This window comes from Haemaphysalis longicornis, unplaced genomic scaffold (genome assembly GCF_048455015.1).
Source record: "Haemaphysalis longicornis isolate Haplotype H1 unplaced genomic scaffold, Haemaphysalis longicornis Haplotype H1 scaffold_7, whole genome shotgun sequence".
NCBI classification, from domain to species: domain Eukaryota; kingdom Metazoa; phylum Arthropoda; class Arachnida; order Ixodida; family Ixodidae; genus Haemaphysalis; species Haemaphysalis longicornis.
In genome coordinates, this window is record NW_027526422.1 from 192,045,946 (window position 1) to 192,071,657 (window position 25,712).

A 25,712-nucleotide genomic window follows, 5' to 3' on the forward strand; every position below is an offset into this window, starting at 1 on the left:
AGATCACGTAGGGACATACCTGGGCGTCATGGGCTTCCTCGCCCGGACTTTATCAGCGCAGACTATGCTTGGGCAGACACGCTTTGGTGAATGCCCTGAGGCAGATCCAGGCAACACCATGCACGTAAAGAAATAAGGAATATCTCCCTGCTGTTTTGCTATTGTTGATCTGAGGCGACAACTTCAACCAAACTGTCCATAGGTTTTTTATTGCGTAACACTCCAACTTTTTCTTCCTCTTTTTAAATGGCACACCAAGAAAACGAACAACATTCCGGCTAGTGTGTGCACACTGGCCAGGGAGTAATAAAACTGGTCGTAGCAGCCAAGCCAGTCCCTGAAGAACCCTGAAAAAAAACGTGAGGTGATCTATTGTATATTAAAAAAGGAACGAAGAGAAGTAGCCTGAGTAGAAATAGACAACCTGTTTTATTTTCACAAACTGTAGAAATTGCCATGTTGTTTCTGGGACAAACAATGAAAGCTTGTTTTTTCGCAGTAATAAAACATGTGAAATACAGCACTTGATGACTGCGTTAAGAATGCGTAATAAAACCGCCATTTGTTCATGTTTCACCAAATTGTACTTGGTGGGGTATGCGCTGAAACTGCACCTGAAGCAGGAAGGCCTCCGCAGTCGAGAGAAACGAATCAATTTTGATCTTCAAGAAACATCACCGTTAGGCAAAATCTTGACAAACATGTGTTTTCTGATTTTAACGCCATAAATAACCTGCTGCAGAAGCCACGACAAATCCCGGGTTCTGTCGCTCCGCGGAGCAAAGCCTTAGCCGTGGGACCACTGTTTCACAATTTCCCAATTTCACAGTTGTATTACCCAACAAATGCCACTCACTAGCTGCGCATTGCTGGAAGCAAGGACGCTCTGGCCTGAATGAATTAGGCCTTGTTTTTATTCCTTCCAATAAATTATCTCTATTCGCTCGTCTCTAGCACCAATAAGCTTGTCTGAGCTACTGCTTACAGCTGCTTACTGAGCTACTGCTCAGAAACGTTTGTCTGAGCTACTGCCAAGGTTTCACTCAAAATAATATAGAACATGTGTTTAGACCACCACATTCATTAGCAAAGAAGTAACAGAGGAGGAAAGGGTAGCAACCTTCAATAGCGCGCTCCAGGCAAGGGATACCAAAAATGCGGCAATTGTATCACTCTTCATTGCATGAAGTGGGGTTTCCTATTTTTTTTAACTAGAGGCATGGGGTGGTTGTGTAAAATGAGTATTGCTGGGGTACCAAAAACTGCATAGGAAGGAAATGTTCTCTCCTGCTCTCACTACTAATGATTTACATTGCCGATTCACGCGGCCGCATGCACTACATGATTATCCATACTCGAGGTAATGTAATGGCGATGCCCACATTGTAAACTGAACACAGCCGAACACGCAGATAAGAAACATCAACGAGGATCTATTTTATAAAGCGGGCATCAAGAATATGATCTGGTACCCGGAAAAGCGTATTCCGAGACCGACGTGTGAGGCGTAAAAGAATGCGGAACATTTACGCTAACGTGCGAATGTGGTGAAGCATGTCCGCTTTGGGATCGTCCTGAGTTGTCCGCGAATCCAAATTCTCTTGCGCACTGCGGTTGCCTACACAAAATTAAAATTGTGGCTGTCTGAGCCAAGTGGCGCGGTGACTTTTCTTCCCTCATAAATTTGTCTTAGCTCCCAAGCACGGTGTTTCGCGGATAAACGGTTTATATTCTCTGCTATACAAATAGACCGGGTGATTTCAAGAGAGATCGGAAAGGCGTGTCCACTCGACATCCTCAATTTTGACAAACATTTTACATATAGCTCTTTTTGCACAGAGCAAAACACGTTGTGGTAATTTATGGAAAAAAAAATCCCTTTCTCATAAACATTCCTAAGTACGGCTGCGGTCACTGGCGCATTGAGCGGCCCGCTGAAAATTGGATAATTTTACCGCTCTCAATCAAACACTACTGCAGTTATCACCCAACCTCTTTCCATGCAAAGAGTTTCCATATTCTCAAATGATTTAACATATTCCTGCTTGGCTTCAAGGCGAATTCCTTTTACAACAATTCCAACGTTAGGAAAAATTTTGAAATTTTTCCAATTCTGGGTTTTTTCTCTAAATCTAAACAAGCTACATGATTGAACTTTTTAAGTTTTATTCATCGGTCCTTGTTCAATCTAAGGGCAACATTGGGGTTTTGTGGTCACGGCACTTCCATTTAAAAAGCTTTGTACGGCAGCATGTACGCATTTTGGTATGTTTTGAAAGCCAATAAAAAGAAGGCCATGTTCGTTTTTTTTTCAACCTTCACGAAGAAATGCCAAGGTTCCTTCCTATCACCTACATCAAAAACATGTTACTCTATTCTTGTTGTTTTGCAGCTACAAGGCATCAAATATGGCATTGTTAGCAGTATTGCAGTGACCCACCCAAGTGGTTTGCAAGAAGCCTATGACCGGGTTTTACGGGTAAAAATGGCCGTTACAAAGAGAAATATCTAAAATAAACATTGCGGTGAGCATGCTTCGCTGCAATTAGCGTGAGCAAAGCAGCCAGCATTTTAAAAAGTTGCAGAAAAGCACCCCAACTTGATCCTTCAAGCTAGCGCACTCTCTCATTCTGGATGCATATCTTTATGCGCTGCACAAAGTTATTGTGGGCGCGCTCTGTAGGCCCACTCGCATTTACCGAGTTGGTAAGATGATATGCGGACCTTTCGGGAGCGACCGGAGTGCACAGGCTGCGCTCGAACTCAGTCTAACTGCCAGCGTCGGGGTAATCGTTCCGGCGGGAATGAATGCATGCTGAACGATGGCGGCTGATTTTCCTGCTTAGTTTCAGAAAGAGAGGATCAAATGCTTTCCAGCAAAAGTAAAAATATTAAACAAAAATAACAGAATCAAGCGGCTTTAGTGCCAAAAACGCCCTAGCCAGAAACAGTTTCCGTCTGAGTATCGCCTGCGGTGATTCACGCACACCCGCGAGCTAGACGAGGCTAATACCCCAAGAGCAGGGAGTAGCGCGTGCTTTGTTGTGATTATTTAAGAAGGCATAAGAGAAAAATTGTCTCAATAAGGAACTTCCCTAGCGTAAAAATCTGGACACTGCAGTCCGTTCAGCACGTACAGCCTCCCAAATGTTTAACAATATCACGGGACCGACGACCGATCGGCGTGTCAGGGCCTTATAACGGTGTTCGGTGGCGAAATAGGCAAGAGTACACGCACGCGCGTTAAGCCCTATAATCGGTGAGAATCGTTTCCTTGTGTCGTCGCCTTGTGTCGTCGCTTCCTGGTCCCGTTTTTTTGCGCTTTTCGAATTTTAAAATCGTCACTACGCTCTGTTCTAGAGAGTGATATACCAGCTGCCACGGTATGGCATGAATTTATTTACGAGAAACCTAAGTTATTCGAAGCACATGCGCGTCTCCAAAGCGCATTTAATGTTTCTCTCATATCATTTTCCCGGCACGTTCATCTGGAACGTTCACGCCGCTTAGCTTCTTCTGGCACCTAGCGAACGGCTTTCGCCAGTAATAAAGACCGGGTGTGTGTCTTTAAGGCGAACAGCTTAGCAGACGACGCTCATACAGGAGATAATGCTAAGCACGTGCGCGCACTCTTGCCTTTTTCGGCGCTGGATACCGTGATGAGGCGCAGACGTGCCAATCGGTCATCACTCTCGTTGTATTAATAAAAATTTCGGAGGCTGTAAAACATCCTGGCATGTATTGAAGGTCGATAGACGGCTGCCGCCCTGGGACTGTTAGCATCTAAAACGCTTTGGTTGCCGCTAGCCTGCTTTTGACATCTTGGATCACCCTCACTGCCCTTTTAGCTTCATGCTCAAGTGAACGACTGTAAAGACGTGCGGCCTCATTGCGGGCTAATTTTTTTAAAGTAGCATACAGTGCCACAGAGCTCCTCGGGAACCACTTCATGTGTACTTAAATTTTCAGGTAGCGGACAATTGCAGATGGCTGCTATTATAGAAGTTTGAAGACAGGCTGAATACGAAATCAGAGAAATGAAATGCAAATAGTTCGAACATAAGGATAATTTGCAGTCTTAATTCATGACAGATATTTTGTATCACTCCAGGACTGCGCAGTTTTTCATACAAAATATTGCGGCAATCATTTAAACCACACAACTTAAAAAGGCTAGCCTTAAAAGATCTCGACTTAAAAGGTGTCGAGTTGCGCGGTTGAGACCAAACCATTCGATAATTGTACACGCGAACAAGCATGGGCCCGGAAGCCGGAGCTTCCACGTGATATTAAGGTCCAATGTACTTTATACGCGTACAATTTCAACAAAGCATGTTTAAAGCAATTTCTAACTTTGCTCTTTGCAACGGCCATTTCTCGCCCTAAACTGCGGTCATAAGTTTCTTACAGACGTCTTCGGTATGTAACCGCAATACTGCTGACAAACCCATATTTACCTTGGTGGAAAAAAGCGCTCAAAAACAGGGACGAAGGAAGACGTAGGCAAAACGGCGCCGTGTTGTCTACGTCTTCCTTCGTCCCTATTTTTCAGCGCTTTTGTTTCTACCAAGATGAACCCCTACCAACTAGCCCAACTTTTCGTTCTTCTGCAGAAACCCATATTTGGTGCCTTGTAGCTGTAGATGTAGGTGACAGAGCGCAACCTTGGCTTTAATTTGTGAAGGTTTGAAAAAAAAACGAGGATGGCCTTTTCGTTAATTCACTTTCAAGATATACTAAAATTTATTACCATGCTGCCGTACAGAGCTTTTTCATATGGAAGCATATTGAACTCATAAGCTAAAAGGGCTCTTAGACTGAAAAAGGACAGAAGAATAAATCTTAAAATTTTTAGTTACCTAGCTTATTTACATTCCGAGATAAATATCCCCATATTTGGGCACTTTTCAGATTTCGTTTTTGAATTTGGGAATTTTCATTAAAAGAAATTCGCTCTTCAAGCCAAACCGGCATATGTTAAGTCATTTTAAGTAGGCAAATTCTTTACATAAAAAGAGCTAGGGCGATACTTGCTGTGGTTTTTGTTTTATAGTGGTAAAAGTTGCCAATTTTAAGGTAGCCGCTCGACGAGCCAGTTACCCGAGCGGGATTTGAATTTTTAGGACGAAGGGAAAATGTTATTCCACAAAATAACTTCAAGTGCGCTTTTCTTTCTGCACAAGTAGCTATATGTAAAGTGTTAGACAAAATTAAAACTGTCGACCGCACACGCCTGTCCGATCTCCCGTGAAATCATTTCGAATCTATAGAGCAGCTGGGAGGATTCATGTTGAACCAGCGCCAAGATATGCCTTTCCAGCATTTTTGCGGATCTATAAGGTATTTTTTTCCAGGTGGAAGTCTTTATCGCCGAACCTAAGATTCTTAAAGCAACAACATTGCTCATGAGCGCTTATAGTGGAGTCTTTGAGTAGATAGTGTCTTCTTAAAGCATCAAAGCATTGTTACAAAATATATATTTGCGGTAGTACAATTCAACTAACATGGGCTTTATTCTGGCTTTTTATGAGAAAATAGATAACAGCCCACTTAAACTCTCAACTTCACGAAAGAAAAATGTGGTGCCCGGATAGAATAAGTAATCCAATAATTTTATTTTTATTTTTCTTTCATGTTTGCTTACAGAACCCGCAAGCCCCTTATTTGCACGCTCCTTGTTCTGAGGCGCAGGTGACGCTTCCATGGAGGGTACAACTTCACAACACAGCGTACAATACAGAATATGAAAGCGGAAACTCATTGAGAATGTTATTTTATATTGTCGGAGTCATTTAAAGTAACTAATCGTTATACATTTCCATAGGCCTAATAGGTCTACCTTAAGGGACTCAGTAAATAACGGGCTGTTCTTAAGACAACACGTAAGCTAGGCCTATTCACAGTAGAAATGTCTGAAAATGCTTATTTGTTCAAGGTTATGGTGCCCATCATTGAAATTGTACCGGCCGACTGTGGAACGTTTCCTAGCCCTGTTGGCGCTCTGGCCCGACGGAATATTACTGAAGATGAGCACGTAAACAGAGCGCGATACTTTCTGCGCGAATAGGGCAGAAAAATATACCAAAGCTAGTCACTACAAGTTCATTTACCACGCACCGTAATATTGCAGAAAGTGAAATTTGGAAATTTTGTCTGCGTAAATGAAACACTGCTAATTGGAAATGAGAAAGGGGCAAGCATCATTTATATTCTGGTGTGTGCCCAGTACATTTAAAGGCGTTTCGTCTTCCCGTTATAGAGGGGATGTACTTTGGGCAACAGGATTTAATGGTTATCAGCAGCACATAAAATCTCACCTAAGATTGACGGACTGCAGAAAAAGAGCGGCGTGATGAGGACACCACAAGCCACCCATGTCGCAGCCACGGCGTCAACGCCGAAGTAGTCTGCAGCGACCACGTGCTTCATGGTCATCAACGAACCCGTGGACATGGATACAAAAGCGGCGGCCGCCACGTAGGTTGGAAAGCTCCGAGTCGCAGACAGCGCAGCCACGCTTGCCGCAAATAGGAAGTAGGAGAAGCACGTCATCGTTGTGCGGTTAATGAACCCCAGGTCGGCAATCAAAGGCAGAATGGTCCGGCCGACGAGCTGTGAAGGGGCTGAACAAGCGATGGCCATGTCCGCTTGAAGCGGAGTGGCCCCACGGTCGAGAGCAGAGTCGACGAGTGTCGACATAATTGCGCTGTCTGAGTAGTCCGCCAAGACACCACCCAACACGAACAACCAGTATACTGGGCTGAGCAGAAGCGACCGCCATGAATGCCTTCGAGCGGTGCCGTCAAGCTGGACATTGGATACCCTATCAACTGCCCCATCGTACCGAAACCCTACCTCTTGAAGGTGGTCATTAGGTGCCGGTACCATCGATTTTGAAGCTGTACATTCTCTTTCGTGGCATTGTACTCCGGCAGGCTGGCGTAAAGGCTTTCTGTCCAACGTGCCCCGAGGTGTTTCGGCTTGGGTCGCTGACCATGTGTGCATCCTGGAATCGGCGGCGCCTCCAACACTCACGTTACTTGCATTTTTCCTTCGTACTCTCATCCCGTGCGCGTCTTCAGGTTCTTTACCTTCTATTCTGGATTCTATGCTGCTGTCAGGCACTAAATTCGCACTTCCGGATTCTTTAGGAGCAGTAATAATGAGTCCATTTTTTGTATCCCCCTTTTTTATTTCAGGGGAGGCAGCACCAGTTTTCATGCCATCCTCTTCAGTGGAAATGTAAATATTTCCATTGTTTGTTATTTCTATGTTATTGTTTACATGAAAGTAGCTCCGAGCGCCAACGTCCTGAAACCCCCTGCCAATCGCTTCGTTTTTGTTGTCAAAAGATTTTTCAGTCCAATGACGCTGCCCAGCTGTAAAGCAGTTTGAGCCGCGAGTTGAAGGGCCCCCAGCTGCGTGTTTTTCTGTTCTGGTGCTCTCAGTCAACCATGGCGGTTCCTTCAGCGCAAGTACGAGTGGAGTCAAATGAAGACTGATGCCTGCGAAGAGTAAAAGGACTTGATTAAACGAGAACACGTCCTCCAAGCTGGCCAGCACCGGTGGAAAGATCAGAGATGACAACGAGTATCCACCGTATCTTATTCCTATGGCGATACCACGGTACCGGTCGAAGTACATCATCACGAGGAGTGTGATTGTGTAGCACACGATCCCGGATCCAGCACCTGCGAAAGTAAGTGGGAAATATTGGATGCCCGGAATAAAGTGAGAAATGCAGTACATGCCCCAAGAGGCAAACACAATGTATACATAAAATGTTTAAATAGACTAGGATGCAATGATACAAGCATCGATATCAATGTACTGTAATAAACAAATTAACAGCCACAAGAACACGTAAATAGGAGGAGGTCAATGGCAATAAATAATAAAAAGGTCGAATAAACGACGGAATAGCTTGAGCGTCATTCCGGTATTCAGGTCACTTCGAAGAACTCTCACATTTGCTGAAGCCTGTGAATTCAGCACTAAGAAGCTTGACACGAGCTTCGAACAAATGGTAATGGGAATTCAACGCAGTGACTGCTTCTTTGGGTTAAAGAACTCTCCTCTTAATCCGCATACTTTAATTCTGCTGGTTTAGTGTGTGCACCTTCTTCAAAATGAGCTATGTTTATAAAAACATGCACCAGCGCCGCCACCCGAAAACCCAGAACTTTGTGGCATCAATCAAAACGGGAGAAAATTTTCAGAAAGAGGAATAACTTTACTTCTATGTATTTCAGTCTAGAGACCCGGCCGAGCAGGGCTTCTGTCCCGTCAGTAACACTTGATATCAGCTTGGAGGGACGCTGCCCACTTCTAATACGGCGATTTCAATAGCTGCAGCTGCAGCTCAAGACGTAAGATGACAACTTGTGGCCTCCCCATTACTTTTCCGCGAATTCGTTTTTATTCTCATTGTCTACGTGTGAAATGGAGCTGTTTGCTCGCAAACGCTGGGGGAATTACGCATTTTGGAAGAGTCTATAATGTTAAGGGTACCGTTTTCGACAAGTTCTTTTAATTAAAACGAACAATACACTGAAGGAAATCGGCAAATTGCATTTCCCTGTTTGCATAAACATCAAACACGGCCACGAACAACATTTTCTGTAAAATAAAAAAACCATAACGGCAGCAAAATGTAAATGTTTCGAGAATCAGTAAAGTTATAAGTTGTCATCGTGGCCCTTCCAACTCATTAGACAAGAACAAGGGGTCATGAACTGAAAATTGTTTCCAGTGGTCCTTGTTTCGCAGTCACATTTGATGTGAAGAAGCAGATTTATTACAACTAAAACCAACTTGTTTTCTTCAAATAGCCGCAGACGAGTCACAGCGAACTGCAGTAACCATGAACTAAGTCGTCACACAACTAAAGCTCCGACTACCTCTAATAATTTTGGCGTACAAAAACGAAATTTGTCCGTCTTCCATTCACCATAAAAAAGTTTAAGAAAATCCGCGGTACGAAACATAGCGCCTTTAAGGTGTTGCTACCAACTTTCTATTCCACTTGAAACGATAAGACAAATAAAAAAATCGCATTGTAAAAGTATTCATGGAAATTTGCTCTCACTGGCTAGACCTGAATGGCGAAGCTGCTGTATGTGAGCATTTTCTGACGTAGCTACGATTCAGTAACACTGTTTATTTTGATAGTTTCGGTGCCAATAATTGTCGTAATATGCGTCGAAGAGTAAGCATCGAAGTAACACCTGTTCTCGTTATAATAGCGTAGGTGGAGATAAACGGGCTGTCAGAGTTTAGAACAACCAAAAAATTTGGCCGTAAAAAACTCAAACTATAGACAAGAGGCATATGAATGCTATGAATTATCCTCGGGTGAGAGTTAAGGAAGGCAATAGCTAATTGTAGTGTGTCACTCCGCCGAAGCGACGGACCCGGATGTCATCGCGCACGCATGTATTGAAACGTGATTGCACTTAATGCATAACATCCGCTTCTTTTTCACACACATTCTTTTTTCTGTTGCTCCAGGTGTTTAATAAAGGAAGAATAAGTGCGAGAAATAGCGGAAACGTCTCCTGTGAGGTTCAAAATGCTCGCAGTAAGGCACTTTCGTGCGCCGCGCGGGGTAACAGCCGGTTGCCGTGATGAAGCGCAGGGGCAACTTCCGTTGCGTTCTTAAAGGGACCCTGCAACACTTCCCATAAACGCTCTCACGATTTTCCTTGCTTCTGGAAGCACTGCGAAAGCTATAGTTATCACCGGCACGGAGCGACCCTGCGTGATTTGCACGTCGCATCAGATACCCGTTTCGTTACTGCTTTGTTTTTGTGTCTTTGTTTTTAAAGTTCCTGTCGGAAAGCATTCATTGCCGCAACTGAAGAAAAACCGGTCAACACCCGCTACATGGCCTTAATTTTTTTTTGCCTGGTGTTGTATTTTTTACCTGCAAATAAGAAACTCCGGAATTGTTCGCTATGTGCCCTACTGCTTTGTAAAGGGAGTTGGGTCCCTGTCAAGCTGGCTGCGTCCAGCTATTTGCCCTCCTTCCTGCATTTTCTGTTGTTGTTGTTACGAAAATGCAAAATAAACGAATGAATGAATGAATGAATCACGCAATTTGAGCGGTCGAAGAACATCAAGACCAGAAAATAGGAAAAAAAATTTGAGTTAGTTTACAATTTATTTGATGGGCATAAAGCAGTAAGTTTTGGCTGTAGCCTAGTATTTTGCGACAAGCTAGTCTAAGTTTATGGTGTGTTGGATGGCTGCGTTCTGCAAACATTTAGAATTTCAAAAAAAGTACAAAAGAGTATTGAAGGGTTTGTTTAAGTTGTCCCCGAGTATAGTAGAAAGTTCTAGGAATTTCAGCAGATTTTATATTTAAATCTTTCCGCAACTGTTCTCTGCCCTGCTCATGTATTCCACCCCCTCACCTTAAGCACTTTGTGTGTTGTTTCGAACTGTCACTAACTGTGAATTCTCTCTAGATTCATCGACTTCAGCGCACGTGCACACGCATGGGCCACCAAACTCGTAAAATACTAAATAACTGTTATGCCGTGCCTTTTTGCACAAGCGCGCAAGGGTTTTTCACATATCGTCACATATGAAAGAGCGGTTTTACTGAAGTAACCGTGTTGTAGTAGCGCGAACTTACGCCCTGCAAAAAGCCGCCCGCCCGCATCTTCCCACGGGGGGAAGACGAGTAAATGCGTCGCATACGGGTGGTTGTATTGCGTGAAAGTTGCGTAATTGGGTAGTTTGTGGTTACCGTTTGGATGTGGGGAGGGTTTGGAATGCTTAACCTGTTGTCGGTACTGTTGCTTCCATCGCTTATACTTATTCTGGAGCCAAACGAAAGGCAAGCAAAGACGCACTTGACTGAAGTTGGATCGCGCGCTCCGCCGCTTATATATACTGCGCGCGTTGTCGAGGGAGAGGAGTATGGGGGAGAGACGCGCATGCGCGCACTTCCGTACACAAGCGCCCGACTTTCCAGGCCCCCCACCACGCTGTTGCCACGCAGCTGTCACGCCGCTAGCACACCGCTATCACGTGTACACGTGCCGCTGTTGCTGCTGAGCGCGACGGAGCGCACGGGGTAACTACTGCGCATGCGCGCGCAGACACGTTCCCCCCGCACCGCCGCAGATTGAGAGCGACGAGGCGCACGGGGCAGCTACGGCGCATGCGCGCGCAGACGCGCTCCTGCCGCACCGCCGCAGCTGTTGTTGAGAGCGAGGAGGGTACGGGGGAGAGGCGCGCACCTGCGCCTCGACGTGACGTCATGAGCTGCGGACGCCTATGGACGGATGAGTTGGCGAGCCTAAGAAATGCTCGACATTTAAAAAACTTAAAAAAAAACCAACGCCGGAATGGGTCAGTGAGTGATGTGCAAAGACAAACGTATGCGAATCCAATGTTGATGCCTTCGCTTTCCTTATATTTATTTGTTCATCCCTCTCGTAGTAACTTCCATTAATGCTGACAACATCTCTCAATCACCAAGAACACCATAGGACTGTTGCCGCAGAGTAGCACACTTTCGCAATCATAACAAGATCACCTAAGCGATATACAAACCAAGGGAGCGTGCGGTTCGCTAAAAAACGAGATACCCGGGTGCATCTAGGGGCTGTAATAAAACAAAAGTAAGCAAATTAAAAGGGGTGACTCGCGGATTTACCCCTCTGAAAGAGTGCAGCGACGCGCTGCTCAAAATACAAATCAGAAAGGCGGGCGCCGCGGGCGGGAATCGATCCCGCGTCATCGTGCTCAGCAGCACAACGCCTTAGCCACTGAGCTACCGGGGCGGGTAATTATCCAGATACAAGAAAGCCCGTATTCTGGCGAAGTAAATCTTGAGGCGAACCATAATGGCGAATTGGGACCGTGCGCGTGGTGGTCACCTGCCGCAGTCACCATGCGGGAAATTCCGTAGACAACATCGGGGCCAACACGTCGTTGAATTCCGTATGGTCCGAAATACCATCGCTGGAGCATCTCGCCGAAGCCGCATCGTGGAATTGGTGTCCAAACCCATTCAATATCACCTTGATGATACTCGGTGTCCTGGTGTCGAACGCCTCGTTAGTAATGCCCGCGTAGGATAGGATAGCGTGTGGTCTTGCACAAGAAATACCAAAATAATATGCGGAACCCCCGTGAGCGTGCGGCTCGTGAGGAGCGCCCTGCGTCGGCCTGCTCGACCTCCGAGGACACTATGCCCAGCGTTTGTGGCGTGGTCTCTCACGTCATGCACAACTCGCCAGTTCACGTGCGTTCGGGGCTTAGTGGGCAGCACTAACACAAAGTTCGCGAAGGCGGTTGCCATGGCTTCTAGCGCGCCCTAATGCGGTTCACTTAGGGAGAGATGTGAAGGGTTGCGGACAAAACGATCCGGGCCTGCCAGTCATTGAGAACGTTCAGCGGCAAGTCCAGAAGTCCATGTGGGGTACAACAGCCGGGTCTCAGACGTAGGGATTGGTGCCGCAGGCTGTACGGTTTCTCCAGTTTTACACCACTAGTGAGAGCTGTGCCAGTTTTTTGCTTTACGAGGATGGGGTTTTTCAGGCTGAATGCCAGCAAGGTTTCCTTGAAAGTCTTTGTCACGGCGAGGTAGTCAATTATGACGCGTAACTCTGGGTCTGCGGTTTGCTGGGCGGCCTGATCACCCTCCTTCACGATTGAGAGAAATGCCCCGTCGTTATGTGGGCCGATGTACCCTGTGTCGAGAAGGGCACAACATCGGCAGTCCTTGTCCGAATGTTTCCTGCCAGATTTACAGATGACGGTAACGTCAAATACTTGAAGGCACACGCTCAATTGCCCGAAAGCGCCACAGGGGTAATTTCCACGTTTTCCTCTTCGTGTTGCATAAGTGCTGTTTGCGTAGGTAAGCTACACCTGCTCTTTGAATGCTGGGATCTTTTGAAAGAACCAGACATCCTTTTTTTCCTTATGGCGTTTTTTGAAGTTTGCGTAATTACGTGGCACTGCTGCAATTTTATATGTGCTATCTTTTGAATGAACCAATTATCTGTTTTGTCTTCTTGCCTTTTAAATGTAAGGATATCGATGCAGTAAACGCATATCTAGGTCTTTATGGCTGATACTATATCTTTGAAGAAAAGCATACTGAGCGAGTTTCTATGCGTTTATTGTAAAAAAACGCGCCAGAAACAAACTTTTAGGAGAATAAATGAACGACACCAGCGCAACAGGAGTTTCTAGACTGAGCTTGTATCGCCCATTTCTTCCCCCAAAGGTCTTTGTTTCTTTCGCACATTTTCGCGACGTTGTTACGTATTTTATTTTGCCTCTACGTATTTCAGCTTCACACAGTGAGTGAGGCGCAATGTGCAAGCGATATTATTGCGGACAAATGTGTGAGCAGCACGGGACAAAATACTAAGAGCACAAACCTTCCCCACCACCCCCTGTTTAGTCGTAGCCCATATGCCGCATCCCTCCACTGAAAATTGCCACCAGTGAGACCCCAGCATTTAATTGCAGACTAACAAGAAAGCATTCGAATGCAGTTATTTTTCTGGAAATCCACTTTGTACCCATTCTCGTTGTCAAAAAACGTTGCTTCAAAACACTATGCGGCATAAGCATGGTGGAAATAAAAAAAGCCGGCTTACCTTGCATGGCACCGAACGTCACAGTCATCCACGTCAAATTCGGAGCGAATACTGAAAGCAATATCCCTGCCCAGAATAGGACGCTGCCGATGAGGGCTATTGTTGAAAGAGCAAACCATTTCTGGAGCCCCATTCCTATGAAACCTGCGAGTGAAAAAAGAAAAAGAAAGGGTCACCGGAAATTACAACACAAAGTGGTTGTATGTGTTATGGCAATTCTGGCATGGGTAACTGCGGCCATACGCAGCACGTTCCCGGCAATATATCGCCAGTGTGATATATCAAACGTCGTTCTGATGATCTATAACATCGCCAGAAACGGCCCCACCGCTCCCAGTGGCTCAATTCTCTCCAAACGGCACCCTCCTACTGGCGCCTGAACCCAAGAATACACGCCTATGCATAACAACACCGTGTCGCTTGAAAACAACGCCCATCGATTTAGGGACTTGAGCCCCTGATGCAGTATTGTCGATCACGGCGACCTCTCGCTTTTCTTATAATCATTCGCTTCCCTTTAAACATGCAATGAATGGACTGCGTTATTGCAGCATAGCAAATAAGAAAACACGCTTGCTATGAACCCAAGGCACATTCAGGGAATGGGCGTAATTTTTTGCAAGGAGTCGTGCGAGAGGGATTTCCACACTATAAAGCTGCTGAACAAATTCATAGTTATCGTCGCGGGCCGTTAGTATTACGTTCTGGCACCTTGTATTTTTACTGGTAACCGGTTCCCGCATATAAGCTATGATAGCTTAGTGGCGCTATTAGCGCAAATGGTGTACAGTCGAACACGGATATATCGAACTCCAAGGGGATCGCGAATTAGTTCGATATATGAAAAATTCGATATAAGAAATATGGGCTCTGAGACCTCACCTATGGCGGACGATCACTTACCGATCGTCGCATTCAAGAATGACAACTAATTCCGCACTCACGACGCAACAGGACACTTTATTTCCGTGAAAAAAAAATCGCTGATCTTGGCCTGCTTCTTCGTCCTGGAAATGAAATTAAAGACGCTGGTCTCGATCTTCTCGAGGCTGCACAACTAGAAAATTCCAGCAGTACACTGCGCCTTCGCACACCATGCACAACACGCACGCAAAAGAACAGCGCGCACGTACCACAAGAACTTTGAAGGGAACAATTCCAAGACTCTCTGAACGGACTCCAACAAAGCGCTCGCGATGGTCATCTCCTAGAGAAACAGTGATCTCCGAAAGGTGCGGGACAACTCGCCAAACAGCAGCAACAGCAGCAAAATGTAAAAGAAGGAGGAGGCCGCCAGCGCCTTCGTTCCCTCTTCCCTTTCCCGATACGACATCGGGGGAAGACAGACCCAGAGAGAGAGAAAGAAACTCTTTTTCGGCAAGCCGGGGAACGTACGCAGCCGAAAGAAAAAAAAAAAAAAGGACGTGCGCAGTCGGGGCACCCCTACCTCGCACTGTCATATTTTCGGAGCGTTCGGGCTTGTGTGCATAGAGAGATTTAGCATACCGGGCTCCGTCTGCTAACGCTACGGCGGCCGGTAGCGGGGCCCGACTGGGCAAGCGCAAATTCGTTCCGGTAGGGGGTAGTAGTTACGCGAGCCAGTCTTCGCCATGCCCGCGCATTCCTCCACATCCTCCTCAACCTCAATCGGGAGTGCAGCGACCGCCGAAGAGCACCTTCCAACTCGCGCGGCGTTCGATATACGCAATGTCGGGAAAAATACGGTTCGATATAAACGTACGAATTCCTATACTTTTACACAGAATTTTCAAGGGGATAATTTATGAGTTCGATATAGACAATAATTCGATATACCCGTGTTCGATATATCCGTGTTCGACTGTATTAAGACTTTACAAAATATTATTTCAGTAAGATTGCCAAGTTAATGTCTTGTCTCAACCCACTAAATTTTGGCAGAACTTCTTCTGCGTGGCCACGTGTGTGTATGTTATCCTAGATTCTATATGGCACCCTGCAAATCAAGGTTAGTTAATGAACGTCAATAAAACCCACGACCAAACTAACGGGTTTATCAGGGACTCCTTTCTCTTCCCTCACAGATAGTGAAACATCCATCTTCAGCCGGCGTCTTTGTAGCATGCATCAGAAGGTAGTTTACTGGCGTCACCAATTTTGGTGGAGCAACAATTTAGAAAAAAAAATGTGGTTTATTCATGTGTCATAGAAATCCGCAAAACACGAAAGTGAAAGGTTAAAGTTGATGCTTGGGCGAGTTGGTGTTCCATAATCTTGAATTTACAGCGCAAACAAGAAACGATCCCCTCATGGTGAAAAGTTCTTCGGATGTTATTAACGTTTTGGATGCTAAAGCAGACAACCACTACACGGCATGCTCTTTTGATGTCAAAGACCTTTATTATTCGATTCCGCAAGACGAGTTGCTTCAGGTTTTAGAAGACGAGGTCGACATTCATGGACCCGTCGCATTTCAGAACGCTGCCGGTATGATGGTTGCCGGATTTTTTGAACTTGTTGCCTTTTATCTGAACTCTACTTTTTCAACCTGGAACGGCGGAACTTATATCCAAAAGAATGGCATCTGCATCAGTTCATGCATCGCACCCATATTAAGTGACTTTTATTTAGCTCGCAAAGATAGGGTTTTAGCAGACCGACTGAAGACAGCCATATCAGCAGACATTTTTAGATTTGTTGACGACTACCTCGTAGTGTTTCCATGTGACAGACAAAGCACTAATACTTTGATGCAACAACTCCTAACAATTTTTAATGACTGTTTGAAACCTCTAGTAGTAACCCATGAACTAACCGTTGGGGGATGTATTCGTTTTCTCGATCTTCACCTTTCTTTTAATCATGAGCACATTTGTTGGAAATACGAACCTTGAGGCAAGAAGTCGCTTCTTGCGTATGCCTCTGCGCATTCGAAACTTGTTAAAAGAGGAATTGCGAATCTGTGCCTTAAAAATTCACTTGTTCAGTCATGCGTTCATATGATGCGCTTTAGTTTCATAGATCAGGTTAATCGCCTAATTAATGCAGGTTGTCCTACATATCTATTAACGTCAGTTGCCGAAGGTTTGCTGAAGAAAATGAAGACTAGGCAAAAAATGGTCGGAATAACAATAAGAAAGGGAAGTTGCAGTATTGTCGTACATACATACGGTGTCGCATAATCTAAAAAAAAAATTGCCAAGCTTGCCGATGTAAGTGTTGTTTTTTCAGCTCCAGATAAAGTTTCCAGACTATGTAGACACGTGAACAGCGATACCCCAAGCTGTGAGGTTTGTAGGAAAAAGCACCAACCATAGTTCATCCCGTGTGCCACAAACGTAGTATACAGCGTACCTTTATTGTGTGGCAGAGAATATATCGGGCAAACTCGGAGATGCGTTAATGATAGGCCAAAGGAACATAGTTACAACGTGGAAAAAAGAACAAGCGGCTATCTAGGAGTACATTGTAGGGACTGTCCTGGTTGCGAGCCTATATTCAAAAGTACCAAAATATAGCGTAAAAATAAGCATAAACTGACAAGGGAAATTATTGAGGCTCACAAGAAAGCAAAAAGAGAAGAAAAGTTTGTAAGCGTCCCTTGTGTCGCGCTATCATAAAAAGAAATCAACTATCTAGACGGTTTGTAAGCACGTGGTGGTAGTCATGTCGTGGCGGAATTGTTATATTTTATTTTCACGTGTTATGTGTCGATTTCTTTGTTGCCTTGAATTCTGCTGTATTTATGTGCCAGACGTCCCAGCAATAAACTTCAGTTAGTCAGCGCCTGTGTGTCGTGCCCTCCCTATCGTCCTCGTTTCTTTTTTGCGCTTTAAATTCAAGAATACGAAAGTGAAATGTGTGCCGGAATCTGCTGCTGAGCATGATTTCCAGGTTAGCAGCTGACTTATCGGTCTGCTTGGCGAGTGACGTCCTTCTGGCGGGTCGCTTCAGCAAAGGTGTGGAGGCATCCTTTCCATGACAGATATGACGTCTGTAAAATCTTGGTGTATCCCGGCATTAAACACACTCGTGTACAAATATAAACCCTAACAACGAACTACCCTTAGTATAACGTGCTCTATAGTACTAAAGGTTGCTTCCCCGCCAGAAGGCGCTGTGTGCAGGAATGCTGCCCTTTACAGGCTGCTTGCTTCGTTGTAGTGGCGTCACTCCCGTGACGGATGGGACGTATGTGAAATCTTCGTGTATCCAGGAATAAAACACTTTTGTGTTCAGATGGATAGAGTCAATTGCTGAAAGACTATATTAAGACGAGCTTCAAGCGCTGATGATTCGGCGCTCGCCCGGGGGGGGGGGGGGGGGGGACGAGGGGTGACTCCTCTGGTCTGGGAAGCCTTGGTCCACGCTGGATGCCGTCGCCCTCTCCATCAGGCTACGATGGATTGAGAGGTCTGTGCTCGCCTGCTGGCCCGCTCACTGCTCGTACGTTGGGTGAGCATTCGTGGTAGAAATGGGGTTTTTTTTAATATTCTCTGTCATGTGGTGCAGGGAGCCAGATTGGGGACGGAAATTACAGGCAGCGTATTAGAGGGTAGGGTACCTGGCATAGAGAATACTGCCGTGGGCAAAAAGGATGAATCGGCGCTCGACATTTCGACATAAAGAGGAGCGAACTGCCGTCATTCGTGACGTCACTGTGCTGGGATTTCTGTGCTCGTTTAAAGAAGAATAGGCTTCGAAGAGTGAAGGTGCTCAGTGTCTTCGCCTTTTTGAGTAACGGGCTGGTGAGTATGAAGGCGGGAAGTGGCTCTGCGGCCTCGTTTTCCTAGAAGGGCTCCTTTCCGGGGGTCCAGATGATGTGCTATCTATGCGCTGGTGCACCTTTTCAGAATATTGAAGGCCACGGGTGATATGCGACCTAGCGGGAAGTCGCGGCGGGCGGCTTGGAAATCGGCTATTTCAGTAAGGTGACCGTTCCCACTCCTAGCGGGCAAAGCGATAGCCCCGTCTTCTGCTACTTCAAAAGTTGTCATGAAACCTGTAGTGTGAGTCAGTTCTACACCGTCGACGTCGGTGACGCTCGCGACATTGGAAGATTTTTGTGGGTACGGAGGGTACGTAGAGAGAGAGGGTACGGAACTCCCCCAGTAAAGGGGGAGTTCCGAAAGCGTTTTCTACGGGCTGGTATTCAGGCGGCTTCTCGGCGGGCCTTATTATAGATGGGGTGAGTATTTCTAGGGTTGGGTTTGACTCTGATGGACTGCCGGGTGGCTTGATGGATAGGCTGCTTCAATGCGCATTTTGATACAATCCTGTAGCCTAGCACGGTAAGTGCAGCCCTGCGAGTTGGCGTGATGTAAAAATATTTCCGCTGCCGGGATCGTGAGTTGGGAAATACAATACGTACAAAGGCTGATTTTAACCTCGGCTGTAGTACAGGAATAAGCAGCAACTTACGATGCAACAGTATATATGAAAGGTCTAAGAATTGTACCAAACCAATAGGCAAAAATTATTAGCGTCGAAAAACTAGAGAATGGTCAAAATGCAAAGATTTACCGATTGGTTTACTCGACACACAATTTTGCTTGCGCCTTTTCTTTCTTTTCGCTGATAGTATGTCAAAAGGGATTGAGTGATTGCAATGTTTATTTATTTATTTTTATTTACTTATTTATTTTTGCTTATTTATTTATTTATTTATTTATTTATTTATTTTTATTCATTCTTTTATTTATTTATTATTTAATTATTTATTTTACAAGTACAGCCAGCCCTGATGCAAGGCCTTAGGTAGGAGTGGGCCTTCGGTGCACGCACAGATCAAACAATATGGCAGACATTAAACAAAAATTGCCCATAATGCAGCCCAAAGAAATGTTTTCTTGCGACTTGGGAAGCAAACATAATTTAAACAAGATGGCAGACAACAAACAAGAAACTCCACAACAATCGGCACAAAATATTTTTCCGCGCCGGGATTTTTCGGGGAATGATGGGAGATGAAAGCTATGATTATTTCAAAAGTGCAGAAAGAAATGGTAAAACAGTCGGGTAGTCAAAAATGGGGCGAGTAGTGCGTTGCATTTGGAAACTGTGCGGAGTACAACATATCTTTTTAAACGCGTTAGTCCTACATGAAAATTCTTAATTCTTTTTATCGTGATAGGACCGCGTGCAGGGGTGGCTAGCCGGAACAATGTGTAAAGCTTTATCTATTGGTGTTTCACCATTGTAGAGTAGGTAGAAAAATGATTTCGGTCCTTGTTACGCCTTGTTGCAAAGTTCTCTAGTTCTGCATCTTTTAGAAGTGTTGAAGGGTTATCCTATGTTTAGGATCAGCGTCTAGGCAACCTAAGAGTTGGAGCATAGGAAGACTTACGGAACCTCAACCTCATTTTAAATCAATCCGCGTGTACCAGTTTCGACTCGTGACGTTGGACCTCAAACGGGTGGCGGTAGTTCTAATGTCGAGCTGTCGCATACTCCTGTCCCCTTTTCGCTCTGCTGCGCTCTACTTTGGCTATATTTACATCTGTGCATGGGTATCTCTTTACATCCTCCCAGGTAACGTGGTGCGGCCCTCGCGAACATTTTTCTGGTGCAAGCGTGAGTTCACAGCCAACAAGAATTCATGAAATCTTGCTAGCTTTCCTTTGCTGCGAGAATCACGGATAGCGAGGCAATTATTGCTTCAGAGAGTGCCACGCTTTAAAAGTACTCCCATGCCTCGAAATCTCTCTCAACACACTGATACAGTACGTATCTTCTCCTCTTTCTAGAAGAACCCTACACGCTACAAAAATGTTTTGTAAACTCATTAAAAAAGTATATAATTCCCAATCTGGCAACACTCTTCTAAACATTGCTTTAAAGTAATGCTACTCTTTTCTTTTGCTTTTTGTATCACTTGCGGCTTTTCCGCTGCCTTTTACACAAAACCGGAGTTTTATATCTGTAACACCTGAATTTAGGGCCGTGTACTCACTGATTGAGCGTTTCTGCAATAACGAACCCATGAGCATACGGCGCGGGGAACCCTTAAAAGATTGCCCAACACTGCTTGCGGCATTTGTGAATGATGGGAACGTTTTCTCCAGGCAATCCTAGCGCAGCCTCATGTCACTTTGAGAATAGAAACTCACCACAAGATTCGTCGCCTGCTTGGAAGATGCTTGTAGGCCAGGCTGCGGTTTCACGGTTGGCGTCGAACAACCTCATGAAAGCAACAAAGAAGAAGCCGGAGTTTGAGTGCGTGGCAGCCGTCAATATTGTGGCCGCGCAGGCAAGCGCTGATTTGTTCCAGCATCTGTCAGTCTTCGGTGTAGCTTTCGCAATAGGTGCCGGTAGTGACCTTGTAGATCGAGCCTCGCCATTGGGTAACGCTGCAGTCGGGGTAATTTCATTGTTTCTGGCAGCCGAAAACCAAACGAGTGGTATTGTTAGAAACTAAGTTTTGATACGAGATGAGAGAAGCAAAAATCAAAACACATTTAGGCCACGCGTTGTAGCGTCATATCAAGATGGCGAGCCAATTTTATGGCAAGAATATCCGGTTGCTTGCATTTACAGCTTAGCGCAAAATAACTGAAATAAAGAAGTTCTTAACATGTTCCGATATTTTCAGTATTTCCCACAAAACCTACGCGAATAATTGCCTGGAAACAGCGAATTGACTCGAGCGCATTCCAGTTGCGCTTAGTAGTTTGAGAAATTCAAGGATTTCATCTACTCAGTAACGTGAACACTCTTGAATTTTATTTCTCACTAACCACGTGCAGTGACGCATCAACTGCTTTGGACACCGAGAGTAGAGCTGAGCTCGCCACAACCTGACGTTTGGAAAGAATTGAAATGTCAAACATTTTAATATACCCAGGGGCCAATTTTGTGCTGAATTTATTGCTTCGTGTTCTGCAAAATTTACCTGTCGGGTGACAGGTGCTGTCTGAGCGTTCTTTTTTTAGTCTCCGCGGCTCTGTGAAAGAGATGAAGGGATACTGAGTAGGGCAGAAACACGCATAATGAACGCACGGAAGGTAAAATGTACTCCTATATATGGGGCACCAAAGTTAATTTGTCTTTCGTCATGTCACGATTCTGTTTTCTCCCATGTTTTTTTTGCCCATACTTTGGTTCACAGAATTCGACTTGGTTTTTCTTCTTCTTTTTAGCTAGCACCTGGCCTACCGTTATAATCGCGCCGGCAATAAGCTTTGGGGAAACAGGCACACTTATACCCACAATTAAACGCAAAACTGTCGCCCCATGTTCCTCATTTGCGGGCGACGAGCTTTCCAGAACGTCAAGGACGACAAGAGGTAACCGGTAAAAATACGCAGCATTTCTGGCTGTCTCAGCTGTTCACTGCTAGCCGAACGAAAAAAAAGAAAATCAATGACGTCTTCTGCTGCGTGAGCGAAAGAGTGGAAACGCACTACGGTGTACATTTCTAACGTCCTTGGGCTCACAGTCGATTCCACGCCCAACTCAGCACTTCAAGTGGCTCCTGGTTGAGAGAATGGTGTGTGAGGCGTGCGCTGACTAAGAATTTTTGAGTTGTGCCAGTAAATGCGCTTAAGTAGTTAAAGCGCCCCGCCACGGCTGTTATCTTCGCCCCTTTAGGCCAGTGAATTGTCCGTAGCGTCCGTTCTGCTAGTGTTACGATTCAGAGCGAAATGCTTCACCGGTACCCTGTGCACCCGTGATACAAGTTTCGTGCACTGCAATAAAGTTTCCTGTGTTGCGGTGAGGCAAGCTCCTCCTAGAACACGTCTGCACTTATCAATGATGCGTACCCTCGAGGTCGGTCGCTAATGCCACCTATACCACCTATGCAAGCAGCGGCCATGTCCCGCATGACTCATCGCCCCCACAACATTTCTTCGGCGAAGAATGCGCTGAATTCCGCAAACCTCGCCACTAATTTAAAGGACATTGTCTGCATCTAGGAACTGCATTAGAGAAGATGTGTTTCGAATATATGTACTTTTCTTTCTGTGGACAGTACGCTGGACACATTTTCTCCCGATGGGACAAATTGGTTAAAAATTGTCACCTTTCGGGGATGGGAGTCAGTACGTCGTCGGCATCGGATTAAGACGTACTCAACGTGAGTCAGATTAAGACGTCTGACTCACGTTGCAAGCACGCCACGTGGCTTCTCATGTATCGTCGCTGCTCTCTTTTCGCCATGCCGTAAAGCAGTTAGGTTTTGCTATTGGCTTTTCGTCGTGCGTACTGGAGGCACTTCTACTGCTCGCCGCTCATTTACCATGCTACCCCTCCTTGACGAAGGCAACGAGCTCGTTCCTGGGATGACTCCCCCATGTAACCTTAGTGACAAAACAAGGCGCTTGATTACGCCGTAGCTGTAAATTAAACCAAATCAACATGCGCATAAAAGATGGTTACACATGGATGATGACATGGCTTTGATAGATACGCATCAAACGAAAAACGGAAAATATATTTTCTGATTGTGGCGTTTAACGCGCCGACGCAACGCAGGCGATGAGGCGCGCCGTAGTGGAGGGCTCCGGATTAATTTTGACCACCTGGGGATCTTTATCGTGCGCCGAAATCTCGTACACATGGGCGTTTTTGCTTTTCGCCTCCATCAGAAAAGCAGCCGCCGCGGCCGGGAATCGAACCCGCGACCTCGTGGGAAAATATATTTTCAACCAACTTACGATTGGGATGGAGTAAGGTATAGTTGACAGGCCGGCATCCTTTCATCATTATCATCACCATCCGCATTATCATCAGCCTATCTAAGCCCACTTCAGGGCAGAGGCCTCTCCCACAGATCTCCAATTTGCTCGGTCTTGTGCTAAATGCGACCAATTTATCCCCGCAAACTTTATGATCTAATCTGCCTATTTAACCTTTTGTTGCCCTGTGCCTTCTCTAGGGATCCACTCTCTTACCCTTAATGGAGAATGGTTATCTTGCCTTCGCATTACATGCCCTCCCCACACCCATTCCTAACTTATACTAATATGTCCGTAACAACACCCGTTTGTTCCCTGACCAACTCCGATGTCTTCTTGTTTCTGAATGTTACCCCTATTATCTTCCGTTCCATTGCTAGCTTAGTCGTCCTCAATTTAAGTTGAACCCTTTTAGTGGGCTGCCAAGTTTCTGCCCCGCAGGTGAGTGCCGGAAATATCCCGCCGTCATACAGTTCCTTTTTAAGGGCAATGCTAGGCTGCCATTAATTGTCTGGGAATGCCTACCGAATGCTCTCCACCCTGACGCATTGGTCGGAGCCGGGGTCAACGCAAATATTAAGTACATATTGTCACGGGACAATATATTCGCTGAACCTAAGTACATATATTCGGTTACAACTTCCAAGGCATCGCCACCTGTCTCAAACCGCTGTACTCTCCCGAGGTTATTGAGCACTACTTTAGTTTCCGGCATATTAGTTTTTAGGCCCATGGTTCTACTCTTCTTCTCCCGTGCGGTAAGCATGCTGTGCAATTCGTCCCTCCTGTTACTTAGCAATGCAACGTCAAAAGGAAATCTGACGTTACCTACATATGCTCCATTAACGCTTACGCCCACTTGTTCCCAATCCAATGCTTTGAATGGCACTTTTAAACATGTTGTGAATAACACTGGAGAGGTGTTGTTTCCTTCTCTGACGCCCTTCTTTATCGGTATTTCACCGCCATTCTTATGAAGGACGATAGTAGCTGCGGACCCATTGTAGATATTCTCTACTATTCTCGCTTAATTCTCGTCTACACCCTGATTCCGGAGTACCTGAATGACTGCTGAGGTTTCGACCACGTCAAATGCCTTATAATAACCTATAAAAGCGATATCTGGAGGTTGAGTGTACTCCGCGAATTTCTCTATCAACTGATTGATAGTGTAAATATGGTCCATAGCTGAATAACCTTTACGGATCCCTGCTTGTTCCTTAGGTTGACTGAAACCTATGGTGCCAGAAATCCAGTTAATGATTACCTTGGTAAGTACCTTGTAGACGACTGACAGTAAGCTGATCGGCCGGAAATTTTTGAAGTTCTTCATTTCACCTTTCTTATGGACTAGGATTAGGATGATGTTTGCATTCTTCCGAGATTCCGGTACACTCGCCGTCATTAGGCAATGGGTATATACGCTTGCCAGTTTTTCTAGTACAATTTGTCCACCATCCTTCAAGAGGTCTGCTGTCCTCCTTTAGTAAGCGTCAGAGCACAGGTATTATTTTAGGCATGAATAGTCTAACAATGCAAACTTATGGTTTGAGCACCCTGGACATCTTTCTATCTACAGACGTGCATTCTTGAATTTCATTCTAGTTTTGGCATTTTTGTCGGGGAAATACTTACGGCAAGGTTAGAGATGTTGCATTCAGGACCACTCCCGCCATGTGGAATCTTTCCGCCTAGGCTTGCGCAAATCTGTCACAGGATGCCTCGTTCACTCGATTCGACGAATGACTGGCAAACAGTCCTTTTAACGAGTCTGGCTGTAAGTAATAAATGAAGCAAAATCGACTTAAGCATTCTACATCAGCTTCAAAACCGTAAATATGATTTTGGTGACGCTTCGCCAATGCGACATTTTTGGTAAATGCTACGTACCTATCCCACTCGACGTGGTTGGAAAATGCTCTGTATATTTTAAACAGTATAATTGTTTGAAGCCTTAGTTACCCTTTTTCACCTCTTCATGCGCTGAGCCTCACCTGTGGCGTCTTCTATCAAGGTCTAAGATGAATGACTTCAACGTAATTTAGCTTCTTTTCAAAACACAACACCAATTCTCCGTCCTTGTCTAGCCTGGCGCCAGCAACGTTCCGAGTACTGAAGCTTCTTCTTTGGTGTACACGGCCACATTTGCTCGCTATCCGCCATGATTCTTTGTCTTTCCCACCAACCCTTCTTAAATTGGTGCCACCATTTCGGGTATAAAAATGAGTACATATAAAAATAAAATAAAAAATGAGCATAAATGAGTATGAGTATAAAAATGAGTATAAAATGGGCCTAGATAAAATTAATCGTAAACATATCAAATTGATTTGTCCAATCGTTCTTGCGATCGTTTTCAATCTTGTCTTCAAAACCGCTGTGTTTTCAAGCGTGGTTAATCTGGCTAAAGTTGCTCCAGCCTTCAAAA

The 25,712-nt window shown here is 45.2% G+C and overlaps 1 protein-coding gene across 2 annotated transcripts in view; it reads right to left on the reverse strand.

Moving 5' to 3' along the window:
* Nucleotides 1–200: 200 nt before the first annotated feature.
* LOC144145659 (uncharacterized) overlaps nt 201–25,712 on the reverse strand; it is an 82,385-nt gene continuing 56,873 nt past the window's right edge. Inside the window, exons 2-6 of one of the 2 annotated variants that reach the window (XM_077677327.1) lie at nt 24,920–25,059; nt 20,717–20,982; nt 13,629–13,772; nt 6,318–7,691; nt 201–347 (exon numbers count right to left, since the gene is read on the reverse strand). In XM_077677327.1, the coding sequence (XP_077533453.1) occupies nt 208–347; nt 6,318–7,691; nt 13,629–13,772; nt 20,717–20,982; nt 24,920–24,960 (1,965 nt within the window). In that variant the 5' untranslated portion in view covers nt 24,961–25,059 and the 3' untranslated portion in view covers nt 201–207. Of the gene's footprint in view, nt 348–6,317; nt 7,692–13,628; nt 13,773–20,716; nt 20,983–24,919; nt 25,060–25,712 lie in introns of those variants that run through there. The other variant, XM_077677328.1, reaches the window with a different exon arrangement.